Genomic DNA, 22259 nt, shown 5'->3' on the forward strand with positions numbered 1-22259 from the left:
CCCGTGTATGGGGGAACGTCACACGTTCCCAGCTCATACATGATTTAGTAAAATAGATATAACTTGAGCTTTAAGGCTCCAAATCGAGTGAGGTTTGGACCTATATAAAGCTAACATATAGGTCTATAACTTGGTAAAGGTTTAGGACCATTGAGTATATAGATTATTTCCAGTTTAATTTATAAGTTGCTGCCCTATTTTGTTTAGAGTATGTTTACAATTTTGAGGGATCAACTTATGGTGAGCGTCTCCGGAGTTATAGAACTCCAAATGAGGTGTGTGATACCTTGTTGGAAAAGTAATTGAATCTATTTTAACATACTAAAAGATGGAAAACTAATAATGTGTGGATCATGCCCAATAGTGAAAGGACAGAAGCATGTTCAGTGTTAGGAAAAGTGGAAAAACAAGTTTTATGCTAAGTTGGTTTATGAGAACCTTTTAGCAACTTAAAATATATATTGTATGATAGTTAAGCATGTGTAATGTTAATTTCGCGTATAGTTGTCAGTTATGATCACAGTTTATATCATTACATTTTATATTATTTTCAAATGCTTACGTAATGAAAAAGAAAAAGTTTACTCGTATTTTTTAATAAACTGTTGTGATTTTAACTGCGCTTAATATCATAAATCAATGTTAACAACACCGGTACGTAACAGGCTGTTACAGTAATTTATCTTGAAAAACAAAAGACAATTATAAATTTGGCGTTATTTGAAATATAAGATTTGAGATATATTTCCAAAAAAAAAAAAGATTTGAGATTTTTTTTAAATGATTTTATTGTAATTAATTATCTTTATTCGTAGGAGTTTTATGATTTAGGGTTTAGGGAATTAACACACCCTCCTTGTTGGCACGACCTTCTCCCTGTCCTTGTAGTTCAATGATGAAAGTGTGATTTTTTTTAACTTTTTTTTAACTTTTTCTGGGTTTAAGAAATGGTATAATAAGAGTGTGTGTTTCGAGGCTAAGGGAAGGGGAATGAATGTCGTGGGCTTTAGGGTAAGATTCAAACTTTGGGTGCTGGATTTGGTTCAGAAAGACTGTAGGTTAAAGAATGGTTTGATCAGAAGGGAAAGAGAAGGAGGGTAAGGTAACTGATGCCAAATGACAAAGGATTAGGTTTTTCTTCAGTTTGCTTTTTTTTTTTACATTTTTGTCTTTGGCCCAGAGCTGGTGTTGTTCTTGAGCCTTCAATTTTCTTGGACAAGGAGTGTTGCTATAAGACTTACATTTTCGGACCTTGAGTGTTGGGTCTTTAATTTTCTGAAATAAAACATGCAGTGCATTATTTTTGTTCACAAAATGTTTGGATAATTGAAATTGGGCCGAAAACAAATTAATCAGCAAAAAATAACTTGGCCCAATTTAGAGCTAGACTCTCTTTTCAAATACTCAACACCCCCTCACAAAAATGTTTGATTCTGCCACAACTAATTATCACAGGTACAACCACTGTTACAAACCACACGAAAACAAGGCACAACAAAGAGTTCTGTAGAACCAATAAAAAAATAAGAGCAAATACTATTTTCGATTCTCAGTAAATTTTACGATGCCTGCTTTAGTCTCTAGTAAATAAAAACGTTATTTGTGGTCTCTAAGAAATTCAAAGTGGACCTATTTTAATTCTTTTGAGGGACTAATGTGGATTTTTTTTGAATTTGTGAGGGACCACGATTTCAATTAGATGGGTCCATTTTGAATTTGTTATGAACGCCTTTTTATTTGCTAGGGACTAAAGTGAGTATCGTGAAATTTGCTGAGGATCAAAAAATATTTACTCAAAAAAATAAAAATGGCATTTCAGGTTGCCTTGGGGCTTGACCCTTCGATGTACCAAAAAATATAAAATATAAAATAAAAAAGGCTCTCACATTGTTTAAAACAACGACTCAATTTTATTTTTAAATCTTTACATTCACCAAAGAATTTTGCAATAGGAGTTCTATATACTTTTGAAACTCCCCAATAACCATAAAACAAAACACAATCTAGGAAATAAAATTAAGGGAAATATTTTTCTCATTATACATAAGAAATTATATGTCATGTTACACTCACATCGAAACCTCAAGTCAACATTTTTTTTCTTTTTTCTTTTCTTTTTATTGTGGGACCCACTTAATTATGTCTCTACATAAGACAATACTATCTCATGTAACATGAGAAAAACATTGCCCTAAAATTAAAAACGAAATATTTATGAAAAATAACCTATCGCTGTCTAGCTTTCGTTATTGGGTCGCGAAACTAATTATATTTCTTTTCTCAAAACGACTAAGGCAATGTTAAAGGTAGCAATCTACCATCTTATGCTCTTTGAATAATTATCTTTTTAATCCAATGGTGTTAAGGTATCTTCGCAGTGATAAGGTGGAGTGAGTTTAGAACCACAAATTCTCTGTGGCATTTGAGAACCACTAAACCTGTTCATAGTTCTTTCCACAGGAGGAAAGAAAACATTCCGTTTTAAACTTATCAACATTAACAAGAAAGATGGCTGAAACAAGGTTGAGCATGAAAGACAAAAGATGGTCACTTCATGGGATGACAGCTCTAGTGACAGGAGGAACCCGAGGCATAGGGTTTGTTCTTTAATCTCAATCTTTTCTCTTATTTGTACATATCTTTGCTTTTACTTTCTTCTATTAACTACTCATTTTATTTTATTTTTAGGTATGCAATCGTAGAAGAGTTAGCAGAATTTGGGGCAGCTGTGCATATATGTGCACGTAATCAAGAAGATATTAATAAATGTTTGGAAGAATGGAAAAACAAAGGATTTAGCGTGACAGGGTCAGCATGTGATATACTATCTCGTGACCAACGTGAAAATTTAATGGAAGATGTTGCTTCAATCTTTCACGGAAAGCTCAACATTCTAGTAAGTTCTTCCCTTTTTCATTATATTTTAAAAAACTTAATTTTACAAATTCAATTTTGTAATCAAATAATTTATACTGTTTGGATAGTATATATTAACTTATGTTTATGTTGCACCCATACCGACACCAAACACGAAACACGACACAATACTCTGATATGTTAATTCTAAAAGATATTAGATTTCGACACGTTAGAACACGTTTAGATATTAAATGATATTTTTAATTTATATAGAGTATATTATATTTAATATTCAATAACCTAACAAAAAAATGAAGCTAAACTTATAATACCCATTAATTTTGCAAAGAAATATAAGATATCACAAATATTTATTTTAAACTCAATAAAATAGTAATAATGATCCAATAAATCTAATATAGTTGGAACTGAAAACACATTACAATACAACCTTTGATTCTTTTTTTAATTTCTGCAATGCATGTTGGAGTGTCGGGAAGTGTGAAAAATGACACATCAAATTTTTTGAAGTGTCTCTGCATTATAGATATTAACCTAAAAAAAATAGGTGTTATTTTGTGTCTTCATAAAGTGTCTTCTTTCTTTTATGTAAAATGATGTAAATGGTTTTCTGTTAGGTAAACAATGCTGCAACAAGTATAAATAAGAGCATCACAGATTATACTGCTGAAGATATAACAACAATAATGGGTACCAATTTTGAGTCCGGTTACCACTTGTGTCAACTTGCACACCCACTTCTAAAAGCATCTGGATACGGGAGCATTGTATTCATATCCTCTATTGCAGGTTTAACAGCTTTGCCTATTTGTTCTGTCTATGCAGCCTCTAAAGGTATGTTTTTTTTCTTCATACCCCTTAACTTGAATTCTAACGTGATAAGATTGAGTTAAAAAAAAGATAATTAATACAATCTGCATATGTAATTTTATTCCAGGAGCTATCAATCAAATCACCAAGAACTTAGCATTAGAATGGGCAAAGGATAATATTCGTGCAAATGCTGTAGCACCTGGACCTGTATTGACCTTAATGTTGGAGTCCATTATGGTATGCAATTTTTCATTTTGTTTATCCATGGCGTGGCATATGTCAAAGATTGATTTGCAACACTCATTTTTCTTAGCTCCCTTAGTGACGCAACGAAAACATTTAACTTTCCTGTAGTTAATAGTTAATAGCGGTGGACTCAAATTTTTGGGGAGTAAAAAAAAAAAAGGCATATTTCGGTCCACAAGGCTTCCCGATTTATAAGGATAGAGATGAGGGTCACTTGTACGCAATTTTATGTCCATTTTTCATACTCAAACTCATTATCCTCCGATAATAAGAAGCAATATTACCGCTCCTCTAAGGCTTCGAAGAGAACAAAATCATATATATTTTAAATTCCTAATTGAAATAAAAATCATAATGAAAGAAGTGTGTAGGGCAGCAGTTAGAGTGTGAGAGTACATATGAGTGTTTCTCTTTTTATATTATTTTTTATAAGTTCAAATCAATTAAATTAATATAAGTGAGCTTATATATTAAAGTGAAATTTTGATTTGAAATTTAGTGGAAGTGGTCCCAAGTGGTTACAATTCTCATCTTTTTTCTTGCATATAGTGTTATTATATCATGTTGTTAAGTCAACAATGTTGTTTTTAAGTCACAAATGTATTTCTTACAGAAAACTTGTGAAGGGGAAAAGGCCGTGGATGCTTTAGTGTCTCAAACACCTGTTGGTCGCATAGGAGAGCCTAAAGACATATCAGCATTAGTTGCTTTTCTTTGCCTTCCGGCTTCTTCATACATCACTGGACAGATTATAGCAACGGATGGGGGTTTAACAATTTGAAATTTTTTGGCTTAAAAGACCAAAAATACAAAAACAGTTTCTCGATCAACTTGATCTGCTAGAAGCACCAAAACTAAATATTGTTGGAAGCTGCTAAAACAAATATGTGGTTTCTGCACAAGCTAATTTGCTTTGAAGAATTTGGTCGCTGGGTACTGTTGTGACTTGGCAAGTGCACCAGTCGTTAAGTAATAAAGTGTACCAGAATACGAGATCGTTTCCACGATGATTGGTTTCAAGCGCTAGTTCACTAATCGCATTTTAGTTGGACAACCAAAATTTAGATGAAGAGAATTAAAATTAAAAACAACCAATAACATATAGGTAGTTTCAAAATTAAAATCAATTAAAAGGATGAGTTGTTTAATTATCAAGAACGAGCGTAGTTAGGGTTTCGACTTCCCCCAATTTTCTCTTTATGCTATGAATTAAATAGTCAAGAATCTGCTCTTAATATAATGTCAATCAATTCTTTCTAAATTAATTAAGGCTCAATTCCTTGTTACCCTAATTCTATGTGATCTTGAAAGAATTCTAGGTCCCTGGTTGTTCGTCAAGAAAGTATGCATTAAAATCATGAATTCAAATATTGCATAATTGCCCTATGTCTATTCCTAGATTACAAGGATTATGATGAATTTATCATATCAGAGTTCATACACCAACATCCTTATTGTCATACAATTCCCCTAAATCAATCTACAAGGAGAAAACTCATAGAAGGCATTAAACATGGATAAATTCATTCAAATATAAAAAGAGAAGAATTCAGAGACAATTTAATTCATAACATAAAGATTCAATTGGATTTCATCTTCCCCTAACTACATAAAAACTTAGCCTAGCATATTCAAATCAAAATCAATTGGAAAGAAAATAATTCCACAAGACACCATTGATGTGATATTGTCTTGAATCTCCAATGCTCTACAATAGGATTCCCACTCTTCGATTCTTCCCAAAGCTCCATTTTCTTTGTCACCAGGCCCTTTATTTATAGAGAAGAAACATATCTTTTAATTTCCATTCAATTCTTTTATAAAATCTTCATTCAAATCATAAATTGGATCCTGATAATAATTGGGCCTGAGCTTTGACGTATCAGCACGCTTTAGCGCTAATCAAAGCGCTTTAATGCTCTGAATAGGATAATTCCATATGCCAGAGAGCGCTTTAGCGCGCTCTTCGATAGCAAATTTTTTGTTCCTAGTGTCTTTTGGCGTTCTGTAGCATATTAAAGTGTGCTCCTCTAGTGGATTTTGACTGTTTTTCTTCTTTAGCGCGCTTTATCACGCTCCATTGGTCTCTAAATTGCTTGTAACTTGCTTTTTTTGGACTTCCTTTGGTATTGAAACATCTCATTTCATTTCTTTGCTCCAATAAGCATTCTTTATGTCAAAATACCTTTGAAATAAGCAAGATTACAAGACGTTAGCTAGAAATCCAATCTTTACGATTTTATAATGTAAAACCCTAATTTTCATGCAATTTAAGTAATTCTTGTATAAATTAGCCTAAAAACATGGTAAACCAAGGGTTTATTAGACACTAATATTAGAATAATATATGATCAGATGTTATGAAAATATAGTCACTTTTTTATACTGTCAAGAGGTAACATTCGAATATTTGAGGTAGGTGTTTGAATACAACCTAACAGTATTTACTTGTTTGATTATGACTCATCGATCATGTTTGCCAAGTGGAAACCAACTATCCCAATGTCTTTGTTGTAAGGCTTGTTTATAGATGAACTAGATGCCTACAAATTTGACACTTGCCAAACAAGTATTTAACTTGTGTTCAATAGAAAGAAACTGCTAAAAACTAACTTGGACAAAAGACTCCCAACTGTTGAGAATCACCATTTTGTGTCTGCTACATGAGTTTGGAGAGGAGAACTTTAGTCATTGTTCATAAATTGCAACAAACTATAGTTTGGAGTCTATTACATCCAACCATTCATTCGTAGTCAAAAACATAATTTAGACCTAAAACTCAATACCTTAATATTTTGGATTTAGATGTGGCATCAAGTCCATTTGTTGTCGTGAATTATTGTTTAGCCCATTGATCATGGTGTCCTTACCGGTAGTTCTCCCTAGTCGTGAGTATCGCATGATCAAAATTTTAAATCACGACCAGTGCACAAATTAACATCAAATAATTTGGCAAGCCTAGCTAATACAATTATACATTTAGCATTAATAACTCAAAATATAATATAAGTTAGGTTTATTGTAACACCCCGTGTGCACCCGACGTACTAAACATACATATGGTAATGGCGCAGCTAAATAAATGCAGAAGCTAACTTTTTCTTTTCAATTATGATGTCATTATTATTAACCAAGTTGATTACTTATTTCTTTTTCAAAACATTTCCTGTATGTAAATTGCAATAAAGCACTAACTGAATAATCTCATGAAATAAATGTGTATCTAGTCACGGAACTACAACACGTAGACCGAACAATATCCTGATACATTATACAACTCAAAACTAAATGAACATAACATAGTCAATGTGGCATGTATACCACCTCGTATTTCATAAACGTATTATTATACATGAAAATGTGGTTTAAAGGGGTAGGATTAGTGAAAATCCTGAAATTAGGGTCAAATTGCATAAGAAGGATAAAATGGTACTTTACCAAACACTAACCCAAGACAACAAAAATTGAGTAGAAGACCTCAAATGGTAAAAATAATGCCGGAAATGGATTCAGAATGAAAAATCGAGTGGATAGGTAAGTTTTAGAAAATTTGATGAATAGTGATTTTTCGGTGTAAAATACTGCGGTATAATTATACCGATAAGCGCGAAAATATGATCAGTATTTTTTAGAAGTAAAAATATGACGTGAACGAGAAAAATACGTAGGTTATGAATTTATGGGTTAAATTAGGTGATTTAAGAAAGTTAAATGACGTGTGGGACCCACTTAAGTGACTTAAGTGGGGAATAGGCCCAAAGTGCCACAAATTCTGACTTTTCTCTCTCTTTCCTTCTCCTTCACCGTCGAGCTCTCATCCATGGAAAGAGGTTTGGTTCTTTGAAATTTTATCTTCATTTCTAGACACTTTTTGGGAAAACCTCCAACTACAAAATTGTTCCCCTTGAGATGGTGAGTGACTTTCATATAGAGTGTATCCTGTGGGGAGCTTTGTGGAGAGAGATAATGCCCTTTTTCAGCCACGAATTTGGTGGCATTTTGGTGAAATTTTGGGGATTCTTGTGTTGATTCATGGGTTGGAGACCATTCCCTTGGACCCTAGGGAGCTATTGGTGGTAAGTTTTCCTACTCTCGTGGAGTTTTTATTGAGATCATAATTTGGTGAGGGTTTTGGTTATGTGATGATGAGTTATGGTAGTTTGGGGCTTTTAATGATGTTGCTCCTTTGGAATTAAATGCTTGGAATGATAAATGATGATGATTGATGTAATAAAAATTATTGTGATTTAGAAAATTATAACTTGGTGAAATTTGAGTTGAATTTCAATACTTTATGAATTGGTATGATGGTAGGATTGAATAATTGTGTTGTGGAGCATTGGTATGGGTTAATAATAAGATTGTATGACATGTGTAAGTGTTGAATTGGATTAAAAACCTTGGAAGATGTTTCCTTGAAGAATTCGACCTATTAAGGTCATGTATGGTTGATTATGTAAAAATTGTGTAGTTGAGGTTGTATGTCGGGAAATGGTACTTAAATGGATGGTAGTGTATTGTGATATAGTGGAATTGGAAGGAAGAATGATTGGATGCTTTGTGTATGTAGTGATTAACCTATAGGAATGATTAAGGAAAAATAAATGTAAAATAGTCCTTTAGCCTAAATGAATAGGTTTGGGAATTAGTATTTTGAAGTGAATTGATTGCATTGAAATTGTATTGATGATCATGGTTGTTTGATCATATAGGTTGCCACTCACGAAACCAATAGAAGAGGAATAAGCTTGGAACTTACGTGGAAGAGTATTACTCTTGGAGTTGAGGTAAACCTTTGGAACTTGAGTTTTAATCCCTTGTGTGCTCCACCACATCTAGTGGAAGGTTGTGGTTGAATTTTATGCTTTTTGACATTGTGTCAATATGTATGTTCATGCATTATTGCTTGATTGTATAACATGCTTGGAGCATGTTGTGTGTAAAATTTTGTGCTCTCTGGCCAGTAGATGTGTGTGGTTTAGACTTCCACTGGAGATATCCTTTGAGGATTCCGGTCGAGTTTTTTCGTGGGGCCGACTCTGGGAGCGGTACCAGGATGATCCAAACGTGGGACTTCCGATGGATAGGGCTCATGAGGAGTTCCAGTTGGGTTTTGCCATGGGGTCGTCTCATCCATGAGAGAGGCACCAAGAAGCTTCCCGGGAGTTATATGATGAGGTCCTTGAACGGAATCCTTATGTGGATGTTCATGGATTTATGCCCAGTTGTTTGGTGATTTTGTATGTTATGCATTTTTACATGATGTTAATAGTTGCACATTGTAAGAACCCGCACCGTTAATTAAGGAATTTAATTAATTAATTATGAGAAAATAGGAAATGATTCCATAATTGACCTTAATAATTATTATGAGGTTCTAATAATTATGGTAAGTGATTAAAAATGCTGAAAGTCACTTTTCGGAAGAAAAGTGCAGATACCGGTTCTGCTAGTCGGTATAAATGCGTACCGAAAAAGTATCCCGAAAAATTATAATATGTGCATAATAATTACTAGAATAATATATAGGACTTGTAAAACGAGTTTCAAGTCCAAATAATGAGAACTGGTGCCAGAATCTGATACTGGCTATGAAAAGCGCGTACCGGAAAGGTGCTCAGAAAAATATAAGAAAAATATGATAAATCTTGTAAAATTGAGTAGGTTAAGAATCCTGAGTTTGAGATTAAAATGCTAAGCGTAGCAATTAAAGTTAATACTGTGTGATTAAAACGTAAGTGGCTATAAATAGCCTTGGCACATGATCCTAGGTCATTTTGATGAGCCTCCGGCGTGAGTTTTTCTGAGTTTTGAGACCAGCCACCTTGTCACTCCATTTCTTCTCCATTTTTTCACCAAAGACACCTCCTTTGATCATGGTTTCTTCTCTTGATCAACATATTTTGGTGTGAGCCACCTTGTGAGGGTGAGAGGACCTTGTTTCTGAGTTCTTGCTCCTGTATTTTGAGGTTTGTAGTGCTGAGTTTCTGGTTTGGTGTTGTGGTGTCACATTCTTGGTGTTTGATGCTCCAAGAAGGTACCTTGTGAAGAAAAGAACCAACCTTTGTATGCCATTTTCGTTTCTCTGTGAAGTCAGAGCCTTGGAGACTGTTTGTGAGCTCCAAGAGCAGCCTTTGTTTCTGTTTTGAAGCCTTAGGGTATGTCCCTTCACTTTAACTTGAGTTTTATGCTTAAAAATGGAACCTTGATGCATCTAAAGGCTAAAAGATGATAACTTAACGTTGGATAATGTCAAACACACCTAGAAATGCATGTTTAAGTGTTTGTAATCGGTAAAAATGGACCCTTGGGATTGATATCTCGCGAAATGCAAAATCTGCATTCTGACGCGAAATAACCCGATATTTGGTTGGAAATATCCGGATATCGGATATCCCGATATTTGGTTGGAAATACCCGGATATCAGATATCCCGATATTCAGTTGGAGATATCCCGATATTTTGGTCTGGACAGCAACAAATCCGTTTTAGTAAAAATTCGATATCTTGGGCTACAGAGCTCCAAATTGAGTGTCGTATGGACCTATGTGAAGCTAACACCTAGGGCTAACCCTCTGTAAGTTTTCGTAGCCATTGGATCAGTGGTTTGATCGCAGTGTCTATTATAAGTCGCATTTTGGTTGCTGGAAATTTTGTTTATCATGGTAAAATATTAGAATATGAATATTGATATAATTGTTGGTCTAAAACAGATTGTGATTGTGCTGTTTGTGGACCTCGAGCTAGTGTGGACCTTGGTTTGGGTTTTTAGCTTGCGAGGTAAGCTTTCGTGTCCTCAGTTTAGCCATTGTTGGTTCCACCATGTCCTATGGGGGTATGGTTATATGCATGATGTTGTCTTCATGTAATATTTTATTGAAATACTATGGAGCTGTTAAGTGCAATTGCTGTATGATATTTATGTGGTGTTTGCCTTAAAGGGAAACCATCGGGTGACCCTTTAGGGGTGGGTACAGCATGGGCTGGTACTGTGTGGGTAATAGACGTATTCCTGCATTTCTCTGATCAGTAGAATAGTTATAACCCACATGATATGATTATCTGCTGCATTGCACTATTTTGGAAATTATGTTGTTAAATTGCTTTTGAACTTATATTGCACATGTAAGTGAGCTTGGGGTGGAAGATCCTTGAGGACCCCTTGTCTTACTGAGATTTCTGTTAGAGATCTCACCCCACGTTGGGGGCGCTTATTTCAGGTTCAGGTAAGGTCGAGACCTCAGGCGGCAGGAGGCTGGAGCTGAGTTAGATATTGCTGTTATATTATGCTGACTTGTTGGATGCTGGTTATGCATGCTGCTTTATGCTTTTAGCTTCAGTTTATGATTGTATATCTTCTTGTTGAGACGCTGTTGATTTGGTGAGCATGGGGATTGTCCATAACACATAGTCTTGTTTATGTCTTGTTTTATTTGGAGTTGTAATAATTCATCAGGATTATGGTCCGGACTACGAGTTGTAGATCCGTGATTTTAGATACACACTTTATTTATATATTGAGGTATATCAGTAGATGTTTTATTGCAATTTACATACAGGCGATATTTTTATGAAATTGATTAAGTAATCAACTTGGCTAAGTATATGATGTCATAATTGGAAAAGAAAAAGATATTCCGCAATTTTTATTAAGCGCAGCTTAATACGATGTAATGTTAACAAACCGGATGCATACGTGGTGTTACACACATTGAGTGAGCCATAGGGTGGAGTGATCCTCTAGTACCCTTGGTTTACTGAGATATATTTGTATATCTCACCCCGCGTTTGGGGACATCATTTCAGGCTATAGTGAGCACGAAGGAGCTTCAGGAAGAGGCCCGCTTAGTGGAGGAGTCGAGCATGATGTGCATTGGGAGGACATGACATTTTGGAGGACTTTATTAGATGCACATAGCATAGTGTTTAGTATTTTGGACTCAGGTTATGAATATATTGCATGTTGATATTGCCATTCTTTTGGGTGTTCATAACTATATGCTAAGTCTTTGTAATTCATGTAGAATTTATGCCTTTTGATTATATTGGACTTTTGAGTGAGCACGGGTTTTGTCCATGGCCACCTATTTGTGTTTTAAATTCAAACAATAGTTTCTCTGGCTTTAATCTAAGTTAGACTATTCAAAAGTAATTTCGCAGGTAACCAATATTTAATTAAAAATCAAATAAAGATGACAGTAAAAGAAATTAATTAAAAAGCTAATTTGAAATTAAAATTGAGTTTTAAAATCAAGAATAAAAATGCAGTTAGGGTATACTTTGTTGCGAAAATGGCAAGTATACCGTTCGTTTCAAGTAATAAAAGTGATAAGTAAAGATCGTTCCCTCAAGGATTAATGCACCAACTACTAATTTGACTCTTCCCCTTAATTTGGAAAAACTCGGTTTGATTGTGAAAATATTGTTAACAAAAAATTAAAGACAATAAGAGTCAAACGCATTCAAGAATTATCAAGAACGTCAAAGAAAATGTGAATAATTGAATTTGTAAAAGAACTGCAGTCAAGATGTACGTCACTTCCGATCCTCCCTTATATTCCTAAATTGAGTTTTATAACTAACTAATTTATTAGCTCGGACAATTCATTATTTCCCTATTAAATAGTTGAACCCTAATGTCTTTGTGTTTTCAATCCTTTAACCCAATTAGAATCCTAGTGTCCTAGTTATTCCTCTTGAATTAAGCATTACACAAATGAATTAAAAGTCTGCAATCTATGTAAGCCTATGTCTAGATCATACACAAATTATTATTCTACTATTGTCTAGATTAAAACCCCAATATTCCTATTACGAGCTCTAACCCTCAAAACCCTATAATAGAGTGATCAATTCTATAAAGGATGTGAAAAAATTAAAACAGGCAGAATAAAACTAACTAAATTAAATTAATTATAAAAAAAATTTAAAAACTAAAATGGATTCACATTGGATCCGTGATCCCAACTACAAAAGAAAATTAGCCAGACATATCTAACTCTAACAAATCAAAATAGTAAAAAGAATTCATAACAAAGAAAGAAAAGAAAAAGATGAGGAAGAAAGATCAATGGTCTTCAATCTTCAAGTTCTCCGAAATCCTGATCTCTAGCGTGAGTCTCCTCCTCTGAACATTGTTGCCTTTGTCGAATTGCCCTTGTGTTTCCAAGAGATGCCTTTTTATAGAGATAAAACCATATCTTTTAATTTTCCATTTATCTTCGATGGAATCTTCACTAGAATCTCTAATCATATCTTTGATCCAATCCTTCAAATCTTCCCCTTTATATTTAATGGAAAACTTTCCTTAAAAATATTCAATGAAGATTTGATAAGATTTTCAATGTCTATTGTGAACACTAACCCTCATATCCCTATGTGAGTGATCAAGTCATACAAGAATGCATAAAAATAATTCTGAGGAAAAACACAAACAACTTGAGACAATTTATTAAAGAAACAATTTAAACCACAAAAGAATTCATGTTGGATCCATATCCCTAACTACAACGAAAAACTAGCCTGACATAGCTGGCTTAAACAAATTAAAATAATAAAAAGAATTCATAAGATGAAAGAAGAAGAAAAAGTTGAAGCAAAGGTTTTCAATCTTCAATTTCTCTGAAAACCTGATCTCCAGTGTAAGCCTCTAAGAATTCTCTCAATTTCTTGATTTCTCACAACTCCTCAGCCAAAGATGACCAATCAGGGTTTACATCCCTTGTTATAGCTTAATGTCAAATCTATTCAAATCTTGAACAAATCTTGATCAAATCTTTGAGGTAGAATCCTCCTTAAACTGTAATTGAATCTATTTTTAAAATTGATCAAGTGCTTCCTGCGCTTGTAGCATGGTAAAATTAACAAAGGTATCTGAATCCCGTGCTACTAGCGTGGATACCGCGCTTGTAGTGCGGTAACACTATGTATATAGGAATTCTCTCGCGCTACTAGCGCGGATCCCACGCTAGTAGCGTGGCACTTTTGCGTTGTGAACATTTTCTCGCGCAACTAGCGCGGATCGCGCGCTTGTAGCAAGGCAGCTTTGTCTTCAGATGAATTTCTCGCCCTTGTAGCGCGAGTCCCGCGCTTGTAGCGCGGCAGCTCTGCCTTTTGCTTTCTCTTGTGCTTAAAACACGTTCTTTTCTAGTACTTTTTCCTACAAAAACCACAGAAATTCAGTGAGAGAAGAATTGAGCATGGTTTATCAACTTTATAATAAATTTAAGCATTTTTCTTTCAAAGTGGATTAAATCCTTGCTCTTTTTAACTTAGAAAAGTATATATGCTGGAGGCATATCACTCGCTTCAGCGAGCAATGAAAGCGAGATATTAAAATATGCTCGTTGAGCAACTCACTTTAGCGAGCTGATCCAAATATTAAAGGCCCATTTTTATTTCTTTAAAAGACGAGATGAAGGCTATGGCATTCATTCGGAAAACGGCAGAGATTCTGGAACGAAGGCAGAGATTCTGTTTCCATGAACATGCAAGGCTAAATTACTTTATGTAGTTAGGGCGAGATGGAACCAATGGATTCTTGAACGTTGTTTAATTTTGATGTAATTATTATTTATATTTCAATTATGCAATTAATGTGTTTTAAATTCATAGTCGTGTTTATGATTTGATCAATCTTGAATGAGCAATAGAATTTCGCATGTTAATAGGAATATTGTGTGCTTAAATCCGATTGGTTAATTGCTATAATTTGTATGTTCTAAGAATAGTCTTATAAATTCTATGACGCATAATTCTTGACCTTAAAGCTTGCTTTAGAAAAAGATCATAAGGGATTAGAGCCTTGGAATAAAGTAAAGAACTGAAATCACTAAGGGATTAAGGATTCCGTTACATTAGAAAGAATTGTCAATAATTGATTGCAAACTTTAATTGAATGAAAGTTAAACTCGTTAATAAACTATTGGGGAAGTCGAGTCCCTAGCTACGTTCGTCATTCATTAAAGTTAAAACCGTTTTCTTTGCATTATCAATTCTTGAATTTAGTTCTTGATTTTTTAATATTAAAAATTAAAAATAACTTCTTTAAAAATCCTGTTTTACAAATTAACTTAATATTCTCAACAAATTCAATTTAAAGATCGATCCAAATTTAATCGCATAGATAAGTTACTGCTTGGTTAATCAGTCCTCGTGGGAACGACAACCTCGCTCTTTTACACTATATTACTTATACGACCGGTGCACTTGCCGAAGTCGCAACAAGTTTTGGTGCCTTTGCTGGGAGCTGAGTTTAATCAACATTTACCATATCTATAAAATTATAGATTGGATTATTTATTTTATTATTAATTTCCACTGACAAAAAATGTCATTTTATTTTCCTTTTGGTTTATTGTTTTAAATATTTATATCTTTATTAATTTAGTTTGTTATTTTAATTCCTTATTGTGTTTCCTTAGTTTATTTTGTTTACTTTAAATTTTGAATTTTGAATTTAAATTAGTTTAGTGGTTTCCGTTAGTTGGTCCCACTTAGCCTTAGCTTTCTGGTTTATGCATCTGTGAGGCACTGTTAACCCCAATGACTTATAGTACGAACCAGAGTTAAGACAAATAGAAAGAACTAATAGGAAGCATACGGCTACAAAGAAGGTACAAGAAGCATCGAGTTCCAGTCTCACTAAATAACCTGATATGACCGAGAATAATCAAGATCCACCAAATCCGCCAGATTAGCTGATATAGCAATACTTAAACCCTAATTTCTCGCATCCTGTTGCGAGTATCGTAATGCCGAACATTCCGGCCAACAATTTTGAATTCAAAGCTTCCTTCTTGAACTTGATTCAGCATAAACAATTTGAGGAAAGCCAAACTGAAGATCCAAATCAGCACATCTCATATTTCTTGCAGATGTGCAATCTGATAAAGATGAATTGAGTACCTCAAGAAGCCATTCACCTGCAATTATTTCCTTTTTCTTTGAAAGGATGAGCACAAACTTGTTTAGAACTGCAACCTCCAAATAGCATCACTACGTGGAAGGACCTGTAGTAAAGTTTCAAAATAAATTTTTTCCATTTCTAGATTTTCTAAACTTAAGGAATAGATTGACAACTTCAAACAGTTCGAAGGAGAATCTCTGAGCATAGCTTGGGGAAGGTTTAATGAACTCATAAGGAAATGCCCACAGTATGTGATTTCTGTAACACCCAGTTACCAGACCGGTGTGTTATCATCAAATATGATATTAAGCGCAGTTACAATTACAATAGTTATTTGAAATTACGGGAAAACTTTTTCTTTTGAATATCGTTTGAACTTTTAAAATAACTGTATCAGACATTTTACTAATTATGATCATAACTCGAAACTTATTGCGGAATTACGAATACCATAGCTTAATATCGTCCAACTTACATTTAAAGATATTAAGTGGTTCCAAAAAACCAACAAAGCTTAAACTTATTTTATTCATGTTCAGTACAAGTGTCTTCACTCTTTTTCCTGTTACCCTACTAATTCCACACTTCCATTATGATTGTCATATCTTACTATGCTATTATTCCCAATTTTACCAAACTACGTTCGTGCTATTTTCGAGAAGCGCGCTTGAGCACTCAACTGGGCGCTTAATGTAAGAACCTGCACCGTTAATTAAGGAAATTAATCAGTTAATTATGAGTTTAATGAGATAATTCCATAATTGACCCTAATAATTATTATGAGGCTCTAATAATTATAATAAGTGAGTAATAATGCTGAAAGTCTATTTTCTGACGAAAAGTGCAGATACCGGTTCTGCTAGTCGGTATAAATGCATACCGAAAAAGTATCCTGGAAAATTATAATAAATGCATGATAATTCCTAGAATAATATATAGGACTTGTAAAACGAGTTTCAAGTTAAAATAATGAGAACTGGTGCCAGAAACTGATACTGGCTTTGAAAAGCGCGTACCGGAAAGGTGCTGCGAAAAATATAAGAAAAATATGATAATTCTTGTAAAATTGAGTAGGTTAAGAATTCTGAGTTCGAGATTAAAATGCTAAGTGTAGCATTTAAAGTTAATACTGTGTGTTAGTGACTTAACAGCCTATATAAGCCTTGTGGGCACTAAACCCTAGGCCATGTTGTGTCTCCTACGTGAGTTTTGCTGAGTCTTGAAGTCAGCCACCCTTTGCCACCTTCTTCTCCATTTTTGTGAGCCAAGGAGCTTCCTTTCTTCTTAGTTTCTTCATCAAACACTTGAGTGGGTGTCTTGGTTGTGTGTGTGTGAGCTTTGTGAAGGAGGTGAGTGCTTCATTCTGAGTTGTAGATATTGTTGGTGAGGAGTTGAGGGGCTGAGTTGGGGTCCCTTTGGTGAGAGCTCTTGTTCTTGGCTTGTGAAGCTTCAAGAAGCTTCCTTTGTGTAGAAAGGTCCAAGCTTGTGTTAGCATTTTCGTTTTGGGACCAAGTCAGAACCTTTGGAGTTGGTTGTGAGCTCCAAGAGCCTTCCATTTCTGAGTTTGAAGCTTTCGTGAGTTGCCTAACCTTGATCATGAGTTTAAATGATTTAAAGGTGGTGTCTTTGCATGTAAATGGGTTAAGCAAGTAACTAACATGTGTATGAACTTGTAAAGACCTAAAAATGGAGTCTTGAACGCATTTATTTGGTAAAAGTTGGACCTTTGGTCGATATCTTCGTGAAATGCAGAAACTGCATTCTGTCGCGAAATATCCGGATATTGATATCCGGATATGGGGATCTGGATATCCGGATATTGATATCCGGATATTGCCAGTGAGATATCCGGATATTGATATCCGGATAATGTAAGAACCCGCACCGTTAATCAAGGAAGTTAATTAATTAATTATGTGAAATTAGAAAATAATTCCATAATTGACCATAATAATTATTATGAGGCTTTAATAATTATAGTAAGTGATTAAGAATGCTGAAAGTTGCTTTTCGGAAGAAAAGTGCAGATACCGGTTCTGCTAGTCGGTATAAATGCGTACCGAAAAAGTATCCCGGAAAATTATAATAAGTGCATGATAATTACTAGAATAATATGTAAGACTTGTAAAACGAGTTTCAAGTCAAAATAATGAGAACTGCTGCCGGAAACTGGTACTGGCTACGAAAAGCGCCTACTGGAAAGGTGCTCCGAAAATTATAAGAAAAATATGATAATTCTTATAAAATTGAGTAGGTTAAGAATCCTGAGTTTGGGATTAAAATGCTAAGCGTAGCAATTAAAGTTAATATTGTGTGTTAAAGGCTTAAGTGACTATAAATGCAACTTATGCACAGAACCCTAGGCCATATTGGCTTCCTACATGAATGCTCAGCTGCTGAGTGTCTCTTCCTTTGCTGTTCATCCCTTCCTCTTCACCTTGAGAGCCAAGAAGTCATCTTTCTTCTTGGTTTCTTCATCAAACACTTAGTGGAGTGTAGTGTGAGTGGGGAGAGTGCTTTTGTTCTGAGTTTTGTCACTGCCTTGTGAGGTGTGAGGGGTTGAGTTGGTGGTTTTGGTTGTGGGAACCTTGGAGTTGGCTTTTTGAGCTTCAAGGTGTGATCTTTTGGTGCAAGAATCAACCTTTGGTGTGGCATTTTCGTGCACCTTCTTGGTCTGCATTGTTGGAGCTGTTTGGAGAGCTCCATGAGCCTTTGCTTTTCTGTTTTGAACCTTGAGTAAGTGGTTCCACATTTGATCTTCAGTTTAATGGGTTAAAAATTGTGTCTTGGTATGTTTAATGAGTTAAACATGTAACCAACTGTCACATGAACCTAATTGGACCTTAAGATGCATGTTTAAACTTCTGGAAGTGTTAAAAATGGAACCTTGGAAGGATATCTTCGCGAAATGCAGAAACTACATTCTGTCGCGAAATATCCGGATATCTGCTCGTAAAATATCCGGATATTGGATATCCGGATATGGGGATCTGGATATCCGGATATTGATATCCGGATATTGCCAGAGAGATATCCGGATATTGGATATCCGGATATGCCCCCGAGAAATATCCGGATATTCTGGATTTGCGAGGAATAGTAGCGTACTGTTCATCCAGAACTGATCTATGGGTTTGTGGACCCTATTTTGAGGAAGTTGAACTTCTGTAATTAATTAATGTAAGTCAGAATCATATGATTAAGGGCTTATAGCTTGTGTGAAGCCTTAAGACGTAAAACGTAATGGAAAGGCGTTGTCTTAATATTGTATGCTTGCGGTGCATGTTTATTGATATACTATTGGTCTATATCAGATTGTGATTCTGCTGTGTTTGAACTTCGAGTTGTGGACTCTTGGCTTTGGGTGTTAGCTTGCAAGGTAAGCTTTCGTGTCCTCGATTTAGCCATGTTGTGGTTCCACCATGTCCCATGGGGGTATGGTTATATGTATGTTGTGTTACATGCTTTGGATATTTTGAAATGCTTTTGAGCTAATATGTGCAATGGCTTATAATATGTATGTGTTGTTTCCACTTAGTCGGTAAGCCTGAGTGTGTGGCGTCATACAAGATGGTGAGTCCGTGGGTGGGTGCAAGTAGCGTCTTGCATATTGTGTGGGTAATAGACGTATTCCTGCATTTCTCTTATCAGTAGAATAGTATTGACACACATGACATGATTATCTGCTGCATTGCACTATTTTAGAACTGATGATGATAAACTGCTTTTGAACTTATATTGCACATGTAAGTGAGCTTAGGGTGGAAGATCCTTGAGGACCCCTCGTCTTACTGAGATTTCTTGTTTAGAGATCTCACCCCACGTTTGGGGAATGCTTATTTCAGGTTCAGGTAGTATGGTGACTGATGCCTCTGGCGGCAGGAGGCCAGAGCTTAGTTGATGATATTACTGCTTATTTGCTAGCATGACTGGACTGGATGCTGTTTATGTTTTCCGCATTATTATTATGTTGCTGTTGAGTTGAGACTTATGTTGGGCTTTGTTGCCTTATTTGGGTGAGCATGGGAGTTGTTCATGCCACTATGTTGTTAGTACTTTTGAGTCGAATTGTATAAACTGATAGTTGGTCCGGTCTACGTGTTGTAGTTCCGTGACTAGAGACATACATTATGCTATTTAATTAATGAGGTATTTCAGTTAGCTGTTTTATTGCAATCGCATACAGGCGATGTTTTGAAAATGATTAAGTAATCAAGTTGGTAATGATTAATGACATCATAATTGAAAAGAAAAATATATTCCGCAATTTTTAATTAAGCGCAGCTTAATACGATAGTATGATAACATTACCGGATATATACGGGGTGTTACAGGATATGCCCCCGACATAAATCCGGATATTATGGGATTTCGAGGAACAGTAAGGTACTGTTCATACAGAATTGAGTTATGGGTTTGTGGACCCTATTTTGATGGAGTTGAACTTCTGTAAATACTTAACTAAGTCAGAATCAAGGGATTAAGGGCTTATGGCTTTGTGGGAAGCCTTAAGACGTAAAACGTAAAAGGAAAACGTAGTCTTTATGTTTATGCTATGGAGCTATGAATGTTGATATGCTTGTTGGTCCATATCAGATTGTGATTCTGCTGTGTTGGACTTTGAGCTATGGACTCTTGGCTTTGGGTAGTTAGCTTGCAAGGTAAGCTTTCGTGTCCTCAGTTTAGCCATTGTTTAGTTCCACCGTGTCCCATGGGGCAATGGTTATATGCATGTTGTGTTACATGCTTTGATATATTTGGAATGCTGTTGAGCTTTATGTGTAATGGCTTTTAATATGCATGTGTTGTTCCACTTTGACGATTAGCCTGAGTATGTGGCGTCATACAAGACGGTGACACTGTGGGTGGGTGCAAGTGGCGTCTTGCATTAGTGTGGGTAATAGACGTATTCCTGCATTTCTCTGGCTAGTAGAATAGAATTGACACACATGACATGATTATCTGCTGCATTACACTATTTTAGAATTGATGATGATAAACTGCTTTTGAACTTATATTGCACATGTAAGTGAGCTTGGAGTGGAAGATCCTTAAGGACCCCTTGCCTTACTGAGATTTCTTGTTTAGAGATCTCACCCTACGTTTGGGGAATGCTTATTTCAGGTTCGGGTAATTTGGGGGCTGATGTCTCTGGCGGCAGAAGGCCAGAGCTTAGTTGATGATATTGCTGTTATTTATGTTGACATGTTGGATGCTGGTTATATCTGCTGATTTGATGTATTAGCTTACTTTTATTATGTTGCTGTTGTTGAGACGATGTGGGCTTTGTTGCCTTATTTGTGTGAGCATGAGGATTGTCCATGTCGCTGATGTTAGTACTTATAGTTGGAGTTGTATAAACTGCTAGTTGGTCTGGTCTACGTGTGGTAGTTCCGTGACTAGAGACATACTTATGTTATTTTAATTAATGAGGTATTTCAGTCAGCTGTTTATTGCAATGGACATACAGGCGATGTTTTGAAAATGGTTAAGTAATCAAGTTGGTCATGATTAATGACATCATAATTGAAAAGAAAAAAATATTGCGCAATTTTAATTAAGCGCAGCTTAATACGATGATATGATAACATTACCGGATATATACGGGGTGTTACATTTAAGCGCTTGGAGGCAGAGAATTAGGCCCTCTACAGGTCTTCCGCGCGCTTGAGCGCCCACTTAGGCACTTTAGAGCCCAAGGACAGAGAATTTTCCTCTATTTCACGTACACGGCGCGCTGGAGCGCCCTCCACCTGGAGCAGACTTGATTTCTCCTATTTTCACCTATTTTCCTTTTTCCTTTTTTTACTTTTAATCTTTTCTTTCACTTTAAAAAGAAATAAGTTTGCAAACTTTTAAATGAATTCAAAGAAGAAATAAAGTTTTCAAATGAAACTTAATATAAATAAAAAAACGATTTTACGGGCTCTTTGGTAGATAGATAAATTTTAGATTCCCAAGAAACTCACATTGCGAACCTTAGTTACCCACGTTTGGTATAAGGATTATAATTTTTTTATTTTTGGTTAAAAAAAAGGGTTCTAATTTTTTATTTTTTTTTGGAAAAATGAGTTCCTAGGAGTTAAAATTGTGAATAAGAATCCCACGAAATAATATCACCAAGTGGTATTCTTAGATTCCCACTTGGGGTGAAAATTTTACATAACTTATAGGATGTAAATAACTTTGCTTTAATATTTTCATGACTAAAATACCCTCTTTTGTGGAAACCCTTTTGTGGCATATCAGAATTTTTTTTCAAAAATTCATCAAAGGTTAATTTTATAAAATCAGCCCACATTCCCAAGAATCATTAACAATCAACCAAACACAGAATCAGAAAATTTGAGTCAACATTTTTGGGAATATTTTGTTGGGACGAGGTGCTTTAAATTCAGTTCGGAAGCTATT

General features: G+C 35.1%; 1 protein-coding gene across 13 annotated transcripts; it reads left to right on the plus strand.

Moving 5' to 3' along the window:
- The first annotated feature begins 2330 nt into the window (after positions 1-2330).
- On the plus strand, positions 2331-5134 carry LOC133304865 (tropinone reductase homolog). Of its 13 annotated transcripts, none has more exons than XM_061504931.1 (6): positions 2331-2597; positions 2689-2896; positions 3498-3714; positions 3818-3914; positions 4311-4317; positions 4553-5134. In XM_061504931.1, the coding sequence occupies exons 1-6, from the start codon at positions 2509-2511 to the stop codon at positions 4718-4720; spliced, it is 786 nt and encodes a 261-aa protein (XP_061360915.1). In that variant the 5' UTR covers positions 2331-2508; the 3' UTR covers positions 4721-5134. The 13 variants fall into 13 exon arrangements, with proteins under 13 accessions (XP_061360915.1, XP_061360910.1, XP_061360919.1 ...); XM_061504935.1 differs by lacking the exon at positions 4311-4317 and having other exon boundaries at positions 2334-2597; positions 3498-3516; positions 3670-3714; positions 3818-3930; positions 4553-5131; XM_061504932.1 differs by lacking the exon at positions 4311-4317 and having other exon boundaries at positions 2335-2597; positions 3498-3570; positions 3670-3714; positions 3818-3930; positions 4553-5130.
- Positions 5135-22259: the final 17125 nt, after the last annotated feature.

Source organism: Gastrolobium bilobum, unplaced genomic scaffold (assembly GCF_033153095.1).
Source record: "Gastrolobium bilobum isolate Gb01-03AN ecotype WA unplaced genomic scaffold, APGP_CSIRO_Gbil_v1 utg29862, whole genome shotgun sequence".
In the NCBI taxonomy this organism is placed as follows: Eukaryota; Viridiplantae; Streptophyta; class Magnoliopsida; order Fabales; family Fabaceae; genus Gastrolobium; species Gastrolobium bilobum.

Excerpts from the sequence above, each read along its gene's own strand:
- LOC133304865 (XM_061504922.1), top strand. The coding sequence starts at position 2,509 with ATGGCTGAAACAAGGTTGAGCATGAAAGACAAAAGATGGTCACTTCAT. Across the intron at positions 2,598-2,688 it reads GGAGGAACCCGAGGCATAGG|GTATGCAATCGTAGAAGAGT; the intron begins GTTTGTTCTTTA and ends TTTTATTTTTAG. Across the intron at positions 3,715-3,817 it reads TGTCTATGCAGCCTCTAAAG|GAGCTATCAATCAAATCACC; the intron begins GTATGTTTTTTT and ends ATTTTATTCCAG.